This window comes from Nematolebias whitei, chromosome 7 (assembly GCF_014905685.2).
Source record: "Nematolebias whitei isolate Nwh7 chromosome 7, NemWhi1, whole genome shotgun sequence".
Lineage (NCBI taxonomy): Eukaryota > Metazoa > Chordata > Actinopteri > Cyprinodontiformes > Rivulidae > Nematolebias > Nematolebias whitei.
Genome location: NC_056504.1, coordinates 14156866 through 14171250, shown reverse-complemented (window position 1 = coordinate 14171250; position 14385 = coordinate 14156866). Strand labels below are relative to the sequence as shown.

The following is a 14385-nucleotide window of genomic DNA, read 5'->3' as shown; positions in this document are numbered from 1 at the left end:
ACCGCTTTTTCATCTTTACAAAGTAAAAAATAATAAATGGATGCTTTTATTTAATCATAGCATTACGAGTGAATCTGGTGGTGTAGATTGAATTTCCAGGAGGTAAACGTGCAACTCACCTCTTCAACTTTGCACAAATTCCTCTTTGAGCTCAGAGTAAATCCAAATCTCCTTCAGCTCTCACACTCATGCATGACCTCGATCAGAGTTCTGCTGCGGCCTGCTGATGGGTCCGATTCGCTGCTCTCCTTCCTCTGCTCTGCTCGCATGAAAGCTGCTGTGTTTTCGCAGCTGTTCACTCTGTGGGCTGACTGAAAGGAGGAGGTCTCCCGCCTCGCCTTTATGTATGTCATCCAGTCTGTCCTGTGACGTTCAACCCTCCGACACCTCGAGCTGAGGCAGAGCACCGTGATAAAACACACCCCAGGATTATGAAATCAACCAGCAGCATTTATTACGCCTGCACTACAAGCAGTAGGCGACATATGAGGACTGCAGTCAAAGCATAGTGGTCACATTTTCTGCAAACAGGGACAGGAGATATGAGTCTGAAGAGTCGTTCTCATCTCTCAGACCCCATGAAGAAAGACTGAACATTTAGATACTTTGTGGGAGAAATGTCACAAGAAATTAAAGTGACTTCTACATATCGGTCATTTTTTTTGTTGACAACTGTGCAGCCTTCTCTTTGTGTGTTTACACACAGGAAGTGGCAGGAAAGAGCACTGAGAGCAAAGAGAGAAATCTTAAACCACTTGGAAGATATACTCTGGCCTTTAGTTCACTGCAGCCTGCGCCTGGGCTGCAGGTGGGTCAGTTCAGCACCTCTTTTTAATTTAAAATAACTTTTTACCAGAGCCGCACATTTAATAATTTGTGCAGAACGAGGCTTTTAATTCTTAATATAAATAAATAAATAAATAAAAGGGGTTTCTTTAGAATTCTTGCAGGAAACAGTCTTTTTGTCCTTTTTTTTGTATGTCACAGGCCAGAAATGCAAGAACACAAGAGGTTTATGACAATAAATGAAATTAATTTACAAAGAAAATATGAAATATTTTATTCCTCCTGTTCGTAGTACAGTAAAAACAAATGCATTCCATCTACTTTTATTTTTAGGACATTTTCACGTTATTGCTTTGAGATGCATGTTGGACTGATTGGTAACTCTAAATTGTCTCTAGGTGCGAGTGAGAGTGTGAATGGTTGTCTCGTTTTGTCACCATGTGTCCCTGTGATGGACTGGAGACCTGTCCAGGGTGTCCACCACCTCTCGCACAGTAACTGCTGGATATGGGCACCAGTGACAGCCCCCCCCCCCCCCCCCCAAAAAGGAAAAAGCGGGTAAAGATAATGGATGGATGGAACATTGGCCAAAGTGAAAAAAAAAATAATTTACTCCATCCAGCTCCGACACACGGTGTGTATCACAAATAGCTGAAAAAGAAAAACCAAGCAGCCGAGGTTTGCCTCAGCTGAGTGGAAACAGAGGAGATAAAGTGTTTGTGCCTTGAATGTGTTTTGAGATTCGGAGGATGGAAAGAGTAAAACAAGAATGAGCAGAGCAGCTCGTTATCACACATGGAAAGTTGATCAGATATTAAATCGTTCAAACCACAAAAAGCTGAAGAACTTCGTCAAAATTTCTGATTGTCAAGTGTTACACAACCCTACGTTGATTTTGATTTCGAGATCAGTCCAGAACAAAGTGGTTCTGACTCGGTCCAGGTGCATCTGCGTCACTTCACAGAACCAGAAAGATCCTGAACAACTGTGGCCGTCACCTCTTGTTCGCTTCTCTTACTTTGATGTTTGTCTCATTTTTAGAGCAGCTGATTGGTTTGTTTTTTAGTTAAATATAGATCTGTCACAACAGCCGACATCACTCAGTCAGGAAATAAAATCAAGTGTGGTTGGAAACGATCTCACCGCGGTCACCTCACTTTTCCACTAACACAAGCAGCAGCACTTTCTGCTCCAAGAGGTTGTGTTCATTCAAACAGCCTCTGCCGTTTACACACGAAGAGTTAAAAAAGGTTAGGGGCAAATGAGAAGAGCAGACGTGTTGTGGTCTTGGAGCTTTATTCAGTAGTAATATAAATGAGCTGAATCAGCAGACAGTGAGAAGCTTGGCCCCACAGTGAGAGCAGCACTGTTAAACATTTCACATCAGATTCAAAACGTCACTGAATAATCGATTCAGCTGAACAAACACCAACACAGCGCAGGAGGAAAGAAACTCGGCGAGTTCAAATTTGAAAAAGAAGCACGGTGGGCTGGTGGTTCTCAAAGTTTTATCTTTTTGGAGGAACGGTTCGCAGTCAGGGTGGAGCGGTTCAAGTGAAAGTGGTGGAGGTGGGAAAACGTTGGGCACTGCTTGTTGCTGCTTTAAAGCAAAAAGAGGGAGATGAGAAGGATGCATTGCTGCAGGAATTACAGTAAATGGTAAGAATTAAAATGAAGTGTTGGGGAGTCTGAAAACTCCAACAGATTATATTTTATTAAACGTCATGCTATCACTCAGTGGAACATTACACTTGTCATATAAGTGCTTCTGAGTTTTGGACAAAGATGGAGATTACAAGGAAGCAGAAAAATCCCTTTCAGAAACTGGTAAATGACATCAGCCCTCTCTGATACAGACATGTCTGCCCAATTCCTGCTCAGACATTTGATTTGGGAACAAACTGAACTGTATTGTTCTTTTGAAAAGAACATTTGCCTTATAAATAGATTCATATCAGCTTTTATTACTGAGATAATATGAGCAGTATTTATATTTGTTAGGGTTTCTGTGCACAAATCAAATATTATGGTTTTAAAAAGATAATTGCACATTTTGTGTGTCCATATATTTTCATGAATTAGTTATTTTAGCAAAGTGCAGTTCTTATTTGTTCTTTGGAAAAAATAGAAAATAATTCAATTTAGAGACAAAATATTGAACATTTGTTTTCCTCCAAATGGGAGCCCGACACAAAACGTCTGAGAACCGCTGCCTTAGAGTATCGGGGGGCGACACGCAGCGAAGAAGGGTCTCACTTGGCTTCACTGTGCTATGCTAACGCTACGTTGTTGCGTTTGTCTCACATCACCTGCCGCCTGCAGGAACTTTTGGTGCCCTCTAATCGCACTGCTGTGTGTTTGATAATCAAAACAATAAATGACTCACCATAAGCAGAGCCACATGTAGAAGTAAAAAAACAACAACTTCTGAACACAAAGAGGATATCTGAACGGTGTGAAGAGGGTGAAAACTACGTGAAAATATAAATAAATACAAAATTAGACAGATGAGTCAATCTAAACATTTAAATATACAATATGTCTGCATGTAGTTATAGTTTCTGTTAGTAATGCAACTTTAACAGTATACAATATACTTTATTATATCATCTGTTAATACATTTCTTAGACCATCCTTTCCAACAACATGCCCCCTTGGCTTTGAGTTGCTTAGAAGATGGATGAGAGAGAAGAAAGGTGGACAGGGGACATAAATTACTACGATGAGAGGCAGAATTGGGGGGGGGGGGGGGGGTTTAGCATGAGACCTCCATGGTTTGGGGCCCGGTCTGGCTGCCGCCGCCCTCCAGAAGGCTGCTGATGTTGCTGCGGCTGCGGCTGCTCTCCATGGAGGTGATGCTGGAGGAGGAGGTGGTGCGTGAACGAGACAGGCGAGTCATTCCTGCTGCTGGCACTGAAAGAGGAGTGGGGGTGGGGGGGTGGGGGACCAAAACAACAAGCATTAATATTCTCCTCACACAGATCACAGACTCAGTGCCGGACTACATGTACAAGAAAACAACAGAAAACAAAAAGTGCTTATCGTGCAAATATTTCACAAATATACAAACTAATAAACAGATGTGTGACAGACTTGCTGAACGTATCCACTGGGGGAAAAAAAAACAACCAAAAACACACACAAGCAAAACAGAATATCAGCAGCAGCAGCAGGTCATGCAGCAGATTCAGACATGCTAACTGAGGAAACGAAGCTCCTACAGAGAAATGAATGTTTGAAAAATGGACCTGACTGAGCAACAGTTAAGTGTTTCAACACCCTGAGATGCTGGTGGAAACATCAAACAGAGAACCTTCTGCAAACATTGACATTCATTCTCTGTAGTGTTAGGAGGCCATTTTGGTTCAAAGCCTCCTGGTCAGACAGCTGCTCCACAGTCTGGTACCTGATTCGTTGCTCAGGTGACTGAGAAGAACGTAGGGAACTGCAGGCAACGATTTAAGAGGAAAAACAGGAGAGAGGGAGAGACGTGTGAAGGTCAAATCATTTCATGTATGCAAACTATTTTGTTTAATCCCTTTGACCCACTTCCCACTTCACAAAACATTTCTGCAAAAAGTGCATTGTGAAACCACAAGAGGTGTGGAGCAGAACTTAGCCAGGTTGATGATTAAAAGTATAACTACGTTTCCCGCTTATCGTTTTAAAAACAAGACTAATTAACTCAGTTTAAAGATCCTCTTTGTGGTTAACGTTTTTACTAGATACAAAGTTTCTGAGGGTCATCGTTGATCTACAGTAGAATAATTGTTGTTGTCACTTCATCACATTAGTAAATCTAAAAGCTATCTTACCTTTCCACACATGAGCTGTTTCAGCTCTATTACTACCTCACTTTTTGTGGAAAAGTGCATTAAGAGTGGGTTAGCTTCAACCCCCCTTGTCAGCTTGGTCCATCCAGTAATCACTCCAAGGCAGCAAGATGGCGTCTACATCCTGTTTAAATGTGAATGCTCTCCTGATATGAATTTCCAGGTGTTGATTGTAAAAACATTACAATGTGATTGCGTTGCCGTTTACTTGAGGCTGCAAAATCATTGAATCCACTGTAGCTTTTACGCTAGGTACTGAGCTAGTGATGTGGTTTTAGCATTTTAGACACTTCAACAGTGTATTTTAGTCATCCTTCTTCGTCTTAAAGACCTGCACAGTTTTTGTATAATGTGAGAAATGTGTCCGCTGATGGATGATGTGGCCCAAACGTTTCGTGTCAGAAGCTCTGATAAATAAAAACAGTGATCAGCACAAACAGGACTCATTCTCTGTTACTGTTGTTGATCAAGTTCAAGTCGAGTTTATCGTCACTCATATCACATGTGGTACATGAGGTGGAATGAAATTATGTACTCAGGGTCCCATCTAATGCACATGTGCAGAGTAACTATTGACTGACTGTGACCGTAGTGTGCATGTGCCAACACTCGCACTTCCAGGTCAGTTGTGTTTATCTGTGAAACGAGGCAGGGAGTTTTGAAAAATACTTTCACTCTTGAGACGTATTTAAAGTTTTGGCATCAGAAAATCCAATTCCTGTTGTTGTGTACAGAAACAGAAGCAAAGCAACAGAAAAGTTCTGATTTCACCTAAAAACAGTGTTGTGTAAACTGGGCCCAAGTCCTGGCGTAAAGAGTTTTGTGAAAGTGCCTACGGTAGAAACAGTTTAATAAGAGAAAAACAGCTTTCATGAGCATGTTGAGGTGTTAAGTTTTATTTTCCTCACTTTTCTGCATGAAAACACCTTTTTAATCTGCTCTAATCCTGCAGTGGCATTTGCTCTACAGGGGAGCTTGCTGGCCTTTAAAGCAGTCCAGCTCCACCCTAAGGTGCCTCCTGCAGCGAAGGGTTTGAGAGCAACAGAGAAGTGGCATTAAAGAAATTCACACATGGATAAATGTTATCTGTGTGAGTGAGGCAAGCACATCTACAATCATGATGCTACTCATCCATGGTTCAGTCAAATTGTTCAGTTTTCATTCTTTTTAAATGAATGGCTGCGAAACCTGGAGGCCTGTTTAACTATGCAGCTCAAGTCTTCTTTAAAACGGAGCGCACAGTAAACAGTTCTGATAGAAAAGAAAAGCACACCAGGAACCACAAAAGAGCAATTTTTAACGCCCACTCTAATACTGAACAGGAAGAAAACCGCTGTTCAGCACATCGAGTATCACTGTCATTTCAGTCATGCTATAAGCCCTTTGTCTCACCTACTGCGAGCTGTGAGTACCACACGCTGCAAAGAGCACAGAGGAAATGCTGTTAGAGTTAACTGGGTCCCCAAAGGCTGCTCGCCATGACCAGGCTTAGAAAAAAAACATTCCTTTTCATGCACAAGTGGCCACAGTCCAAACCCTCCCATCAGCTTGGGGTGTTCAGCAACAGATCCCAGTGAAAACAACCCTGGTTTCAGTATCTTTTGTAATTGCACTCACGTCAACAGGAAACTCAGAGAAGAACAAAGACCAACCTGGACCACAAAAACGTCATCCCAGAGCGGCTCAAGGCTGAGTGGTCGCTTTGTCAGCTTGTTTAAACCAGAGTTAATCTATATTTAAACGTTTTTAGATCGTAACCACATAAACCACACAGATGTTTACTTACTATATCCCATGCCCTGAACAAAGTACTTGAATGCCTCAGCAAGCTTCCCAGGCTGCAAGAACAGAAAAACGCGTCAATAAATTTACACAAAAAATAGCTTAACATATGCATTTTCAAAAGTGGGAAAACCAACCTGCACGACTTGAGGCAAACCTCCACAATCCGCCATCTAAAAGGAATATTATAGAGTTTACTATTATGATGGTCAAAATATGAGCATGATTCATCTGAAGCAAGTGTGGAGTTTTTCACCTTTAGCAAAGTAGTCTTGGTGGGGTTTAATCTGGAGTTGCACTCCACCTGAAACAGAAAAGAGACAATAATAAAAAAAGTTAAATAAATTACCTTTGTGGGTCACACATGATTTTTGGAGGATTTTCTGTGACTGATGTAGTGTAAACTCACCACAGCCTCAACGGCAGGTGAAGTGTCACCGACCACCAGCAGGGCATGGCATCTGGAGAAGACGACAGGTAAACAACAATATGTCACAGCAAGCAACCAAGAAGAAAATGCACAAGGTGTTCGTATCATCCTGGTCTCAGAACCTACGTGAGTGTGTTAACAATGTCCTCATTTTGACCAACGATGGGCCTCTCGATGTCAAGGTCTCGACGGCTGGTGACAAAAGAATATTCTGTCAATGAAACTAAAACAGTGACAGTTGATCAAAAAATCTGGTAACTTGACAAAAACACTAATTCAGCATCAGCTTTAGCTGTGAAATTAGATTTGGCCTAATCCAAGTACCATATTTTCTGGCGTATAGGTCGCAGTCTTTTTGCATAGATTTGTCAGTACTGCGACATACGCTGAAGTGACTTATACGTTTTTTTTTTTTTCCATATTCATAACGCAATTTTTGACTGATGCTTTAAATTTCGAAGAACTGCAACAACGAGTCCTCCTGTGCCCGCTCGCTTCACTCAGCTGGTGCAGGCGGAGGAACGCTGGAGAGCTAGCTGCTCCGGCCACAATAGATGGATGGATGGCGCCGCACCACTCAGGCAAAATGAAGCTGTTTTGACCATTAAAGTGCATTTTTTAAAGAAAAGTTAAACTCAGACACACCTTTGCTACAATGTCAAGCAAATAATGATTGTTTTTCAGTGTTAATCTTGTTCAATTTCTAAGAACTGCAACAGCGAGTCCTCCCGGGCACGCTCGCTTCACTCAGCAGGTGCAGACAGAGGAACGCTGGAGAGCTCGCAGCTTTTACCACGATGGATGGATAGATGGATGGATGGATGGACGGACGGACGGCGCCGTCCAGGCAAAATGAAGCCATTTTGACCATTCAGTAAATACATAATAAATGCGAATTATAAACGTTTTTTGCCTCTTCATGCTTTTTTTGACTGATGCTACTTATACTCCGGAACAACTTACACGCTGGAAAATAAGGTACTGGAAACACCTGAGCGGTATGAAAGTTGTCAACAATTCATAAAAAACGGAAAGAAATTTCACTTTCTGCTTAACCCCCGACCCCCCCATAAAAATACTGCTGCTTCTCACTATTGGTATGAGCTGCAAAACTGTGCCAGGTTGTTCTGGTTGATGTCTTGGGCGATGTGGAGGCGGTAGGTCTGGATCAGCTCCTGGTTCTCTGTCAGCTCATCCTGAAGAACAGACAAGAGTTGAACTGATCTAAATAAAATATCAATCTGATCGACATGTTAGATAAATGATAGATTTCAGGAAGTCATGTATGAACTGCTAAAGGAGGTTTCAGTTAGCACTACTGATCCAGACAAGCAGCATCTTTATGGTACTGTGTTCAACATGGCCCAATCTACTAGTCTAGATATTCTGAAGGACAGGGAGAAACAATTAGCTGTAATAAGACGGAGGGATGAGAGATACCAAGGGAAATCAAGAAAAGCCTTCTGGGGTTCAGCCGCTATCTCACTTTAAAAAAAAGGGTCGGCAGCACCAAGAAAAAGGGCGAGTACTCACGGTGCTGAAGTGGTGGGCCATGACGATGTCCACCAAGTTACTGGTCCACCCAGACAGCTGCACATCAGAGGACACACAAACAAGAAGAGACTAACTTCATGACTGGGGCTTACACTTTTTAAGCTTTGCTTGTGTAATCAAAGAAGCTACATTTAACTTAGGGAAGTGTTAAAGAGGCATTTTGAAGTGGGGTTCTGTGTAAAAGTTATGAACATTGAATATCTTACCTGATGAAGATAACTCTGAACAACCTCAGTGGAGCTTACATCCAACAGAACAGACGAGCTAAAGGCTGGACCAAAGTGGGCTGATGTCGCCTTAAAACAACTCCAATCCAATGTTTTCACGAGGTTCATGAAAACATTATTTTATAAACCTTTACACCCCTGTCAAATTACACAGTATTTACATGAAATACTACAGTTATTAACAAGCACAAATATCATCAGCAGAAGCAGCTGCAGCACTTCCAGGGCAGCCTGGGGCACCACCATCAGGAATTTCATTATCTCTGACAAAATAACTGCAGTATGAATCTGGCAGCAACATAACTGTTTAAAAGTGTTTACAGGAACCACTTTAAATATTTACATCAAAGCTGTTTGAAGATGTTACAATCTGCAAGGTGAACGTGGGTCTGGTATGATCTACTGAAGGCTTCACTATGCAGACACTATTATTTAAACCTGTACACCACATTCCCTTTTCTATTACACGGTTATTTTAGCTGAACTATGATGATAACGAAAATTAATAATAATAATAATAATAATAATAATAATAATAATAATAATAATAATAATAATAATAATTTATGATGATAATCTGCTCAGTCTTAAGGCCACACTAAAAGTTGGCAGCACAACGGCTCAGTGGTTAGCACTGTTGCTTCACAGCAAGAATGTCGTGGGTTCAATCCCCGATTGGACCTGGGGTCTTTCTGTGTGGAGTTTGCATGTTCTTCTCGTGCATGCGTGGGTTTTCTCCAGGTACTCCAGTTTCCTCCCACAGACCAAAAACGGGCATGTTGGGCTGCCTTCAGGCCCAGGTCTCCCTTGCTAAAGAGATCTGTGATCTCAGTTCAGTTCAGTTTATTTATTTAGCACCAAGTCAAAACAGAAGTCGTCTCAGGGCACTGAACAGAAACATTCATATTTAAAAATAATAATTTTACATTATTTATCTGAGGAGCAGATTGGGAAGTAATGGGATTTACCTGGTTAAATAAAAGGTTAATAAATAATAAATAAAAGTGCTATAGCTAGCAGCTGCTGCCCCTGCCATTTGTGCTTGTACAGTTAATACCATAGGTTTACATACACTAGTTAAAAAGACACACATGCATTGTTTTTGCATCGACGTGAAATCAGAATAAACTTTTCCCATTAAGTCAATTAGTATTACCAAATTTTTTTCTATTTGCGAAATGCCAGAATAATGAGTGTGAGAATTTTTTAAGGCAACTGTTATTACTTTATTCAAAGTCAAAAGTTTAAATACACGAATATTACCATGCCTTTAAACAATTTGGAACATTTGATGTCAAGTCTTAGGAAGCTTCTGATCGGTTTATGGATAACATCTGAGTTAATTAGAGACACACCTGTGGATGTAATTTAAGGAACACCTGAAACACTTCTTCCTTGTGTAACATCATGGGAAAGTCAAAAGAAATCAGCCAACATTTCAGGAAGAGAATTGTGGACTTGCACAAGTCTGGTTCATCCTTCCAGATGCCTGAAGGTGCCTCGTTCATCTGTACAAACAATTATACTCAAGTACAAACAAGATGGGAATGTCCAGCCATCATACCGTTCAGGAAGGAGACGGGTTCTGTGTCCCACAGATGAATGTGCTTTGGTCCGAAATGTGCAGATCAACCCAAGAAGAAAAGAAAAGACCTGGTGAAGATGCTGCCTGAAGCTGGTAAGAGTGTGTCATTATCCACAGTGAAACTGTATCGACATAGTCTGAAAGGCCACTCCACCAGCAAGAAGCCATTACTTCAAAAGAAATATAAAAAAGACAGATTAATGTTTGCAAATGGACACAGGGACAAAGTCCTTAACTTTTGGAGACATGTCCTGTGGTCTGACGAAACTAAAACTGAACTGTTTGGCCATAATGACCCTTGTTACATTTGAAGGAAAAAGCCTGAAAACACCATCCCAACTATGAAACACGGGGGTGGCAGCATTATGTTGTGGGGTTGTTTTGCTGCAGGAGGGACTGGTGTACGTAGATGGCATCATGAGGAAAGAGCAAGACATCAGCCAGGAAGTTAAAGCTTGGGCGCAAATGGGTCTTCAAATGGACAATGAGCCGAAGCGTACTGCCAAACTGGTGACTCAAGGAGAACAAAGTCAATGTTTTGGAGTGGCCATCACAAAACCCTGATCTCAATCCTATCGAAAATTTATGTGCAAAGCTGAAAAGGCATGTGTGAGCAAAACAGCCTCCAAACATGGCCCAGTTCCACCAGTTCTATAAGGAGGAATGGAACAAAGTTCCTGCCAACTACTGTTAGAAGTTTGTGGAAGGAGATCCAAAACGTTTGACCCAAGTCATACAAGGGCCAAGGTACCAAATACTAATGAAGTGTATTTAAACTTTTGACTTTGAAGAAAGTAATAAAAATTGCCTTAAATTCTCACTCTGGCATTTCACAACTAGAAAAATGTTAGATAATTCTAATTGACCTAAAATGGGAAAAGTTTATTCTGATTTAATGTCAGAAAGTATGAAAAAAATGCATGTCTTTTTAAATAGTGTATGTAAACTTCTGGTTTCAACTGTAAATAACCACAATATTTCAAGTAAATAAACGACAAAAAAAAAAAATCACAATGTAAATATTCATTAAAGAGCATTTGCATGAACTGCTGTGAAATTTTGGAGAAAGAAGTTGTTTAAAGACCTTATCAACCCACTCTGATCATGGCGGTGTTTGGACGAGTCATTTGCTCTTCAGTTTGGTCAGAATTTAACTCCGTTTCTCTAAACCGAGTTCATTCAAAGATACATTTACATGTGATATTTTAATGGCTTACAAATTTTACACAGAATCCCACAATAAAATGGCCAAAATATCCCATCAAGGAACAAGTTGTTCTGGCAGCAGTTTTCACTTCCTTTTTTCTGTCATTGTGTATCTAAAATAAAAAGCTCCATCCTACTGCACAAATGAATTTACACAAAAGAAGTCAGAGTAAAACAGAAACACACCCTTTCAAATTTTAGTTAATACAAGATCCTTTACATATTTATTTCTTCTTTCTTTTTTTATTATATTGCCACAATTTGTCACATACAGTAACTAGATGCTACTTTTTATCATGATGTTCATGTTTCACTAGAAAAAGTTTGTGCATCTGCAGTTAGTTTACTGGTCAGTAAATATATTTTAACATTCAGCTGCATGAGACAACGACATGGAGTAAAGTCTGCAGTGTGTGCGTTTGAGCTCTGCTGAAGAAGTGCAGCTAAATAAACATTTTTCATTCATCTATGTGGTATGCAGGAAAGGCAATGTGATTTGGAGACTTATTTTTATTTCTATGGAGCGGTGAGCTGTGCTCAATTCTTTTGCTACGACCCATCTAATGAAAACATTTAGTTTGTGCAGTCAATACTATTTTTGAGTGTTTTTGTGCCAGCATTTTTCCAGAGCCAGTGCTGAGTCCACATGCAGGATGCAGCTGGTCAGCTGGACACACACATATTCAGGACTCACGCACACACTCAGTGGGAAGTAAAGCAGTGTTTTCTTAACTGCACCCATGAAAAAAATGAAGCTGAATCATTGTCACCTTTGAGCAATAAAATCATTAACAGTGACATGAAGGAGACAGACGAAATTAAGTGGCATCCAGAACTAATGGAAAAATGTTGCCCATTTCTCAGGGAAGTGACACACAGCACCTCCCTAAAGTTATTTTTGAACAGGTGTGTGTGTGTGGTCGAGCTGCAGCGTGATGCAGTTATAGCTCAATATCAGTAAAACTGACAGAGTTATAGTCCTTTTTGTGTTAAGTTTAATTAAAAGAACATACTGTGAAGCAGGCAACATTTTTATATTCTTAACTTGTTAATGGCAGTAACGTCATGTTCAGGGAATCAGAACATTTTGAAAAGCCACATTGGACAAACACATTTACTCCTGACATGTTGAGAGAAAAGTCACGGGTGTGGTTTTGGTTACAATAGTTTTCCAGGTCTACAGTGAAGTTTTAATCCTGACCTTTGATGCAGCCCAGTCAATCCAGCCTTCAGCGCACGGGTCGACGTTGATCAATACCAGTCCCTCCACAAGGCTGGGGTTTTTCAGCTAGGAGACAAAATGGACGTCAGTAAAAGGAAAGAAGTTTAATAATTTAACAGGTAAGGGCGTCTGTGTAAGATGCTGGGGTGGGTTATAGTTTTAAGAGAACAAATGAGCTTTCATATAAAACAATCCTTCTAAGTGAGTTCATCTTAGCAAGTGGACAAAAATTGTGATAATTTAGAAGTAGACATTAAAAAGCTTGTTTCCTTAAGGCCGTATCTCTGTGCGTTTCACTTAACAGGACAAACCTACAGATAAAACGTATTAAAAGTGAAGTTTCTCTGTTGGTTTAAATGAGGACACGAAGGATTGGAGGTGGAGTTGAAGGCTTCTGGATTAAGGGTGTGGCTCTGAAATTGCCTGAAGGCAGAAAAAGGATGTCTGGGGAAATAAAACATCCATCTCTCTGAGTGGTGAAGGAGCGCTGCGGATGCTGCTTACAGCTCGATACAAACGCAGTGCAGCACTCTTTGCTCTCAGTCTATCGCAGACAAACTCATTTATTTCCTAAGCTGTTAAAACAAATAAACTTCAGAATCAATTTTTCCACATTAGTTATAAAGAAGAGCAGCAAATCCTCAGAGAGGCCACTGTTGCTATTTTTTCATATGCACTCCTCTCGTTTTATTATTAATCTCTTCTCTCTGCCACGTCCAGAGCTTTCTATGAGATTGTAACTGTTTTAGCTCCACTAAGAAACAAGACAAACGCAACCAAAAAAGGAGGGAAACTTCAAGGTGATTCATCATGGAGTGAACGACAGAGAGGCTGCAGAGCAACTTGATGCTGTGCGAGTATAATGGGAGGCTTTATAACAAGCCATAGGGTCTAAATCCTTTAATTATTGCAGGCGAGACACGGCGTGGGTCAAAAAGACCAAAACAAATGAAATGATAGATAATGAGCTGTTGGGGGCTCACAGCAAAGCGGGTAAGGATGTAGGCTCCGGCTCCCACACCAATGCCGATTACGCTGGTCACCCTAAAGAGGCAAAATGAGCAGTTACTGTGGCACTGAAGATGAATTATCAAAGCTCTTTCATCACATCAAAGCAGCTACCAATGTGTGTGTGTGTGTGTGTGTGTGTGGGGGGGGGGTTACACTCACTTCAGCTGAGTCATCACAGAGGGCAGCATTTCGGCCAGCTCGTCCATGGTTGGGTAACGGTACCTGGACACAGATGTGAACCCATGTGAGCTGAGAGACTAACTGCAGGAACTGAGTTCATCATAAATTGAAATAGTCAAAGAAGTTCAATAACATACTGAGTAACTGAAATGTTTCCATTAGCTAACGAACTCAGAAATAAATCTGCTCCCGTTTCTCAGCACATGGACAAGCTCTGCGCTGCTCACCCTGTGGGGAATGGAGGAGCCCCCTCCTGCTGACCGGGAGCGTCCACGTGAACCACAGCAAAGTGCTGGGTGATCTCCTGCATGTCCTCATAGTTGAACAGGGTGTTGAAGCAGGACTTGTCTAAAAACACGGGGGTACAAACATGAGCGTGCTAGAGGGCTGCTGCACAAACCCTGGATACATTAAGAGATTAAGCTGGGAGTTCCTGGTTATCCCAACATATAATTTACCATGGAGATACATTCTGTGAAGTTAGCTTGGTCTGAAGATTAACTAAGCCAGGTTTAGATAACCCTGCAGTTTGTTTTCATGACCCAGTCAGGAGTCACCCTGTTAGAAA

The 14385-nt window shown here is 41.1% G+C and overlaps 1 protein-coding gene across 3 annotated transcripts in view; it reads right to left on the bottom strand.

Annotated features, from left to right (window-relative positions):
• Positions 1-2072: 2072 nt before the first annotated feature.
• Positions 2073-14385, bottom strand: part of ndrg3a (ndrg family member 3a) — a 56875-nt gene continuing 44562 nt past the window's right edge. For 2 of the 3 annotated variants that reach the window (XM_037678653.1, XM_037678655.1), the window contains 13 exons: positions 14045-14165; positions 13797-13859; positions 13610-13670; positions 12606-12692; positions 8366-8422; positions 7925-8028; positions 6959-7024; positions 6812-6863; positions 6659-6706; positions 6540-6575; positions 6407-6458; positions 4194-4232; positions 2073-3700 (listed from right to left, as the gene is read on the bottom strand). In XM_037678653.1, the coding sequence (XP_037534581.1) occupies positions 3543-3700; positions 4194-4232; positions 6407-6458; positions 6540-6575; positions 6659-6706; positions 6812-6863; positions 6959-7024; positions 7925-8028; positions 8366-8422; positions 12606-12692; positions 13610-13670; positions 13797-13859; positions 14045-14165 (944 nt within the window). In that variant the 3' untranslated portion in view covers positions 2073-3542. The remainder of the gene's footprint in view (positions 3701-4193; positions 4233-6406; positions 6459-6539; positions 6576-6658; positions 6707-6811; positions 6864-6958; positions 7025-7924; positions 8029-8365; positions 8423-12605; positions 12693-13609; positions 13671-13796; positions 13860-14044; positions 14166-14385) is intronic. The other variant, XM_037678654.1, reaches the window with a different exon arrangement.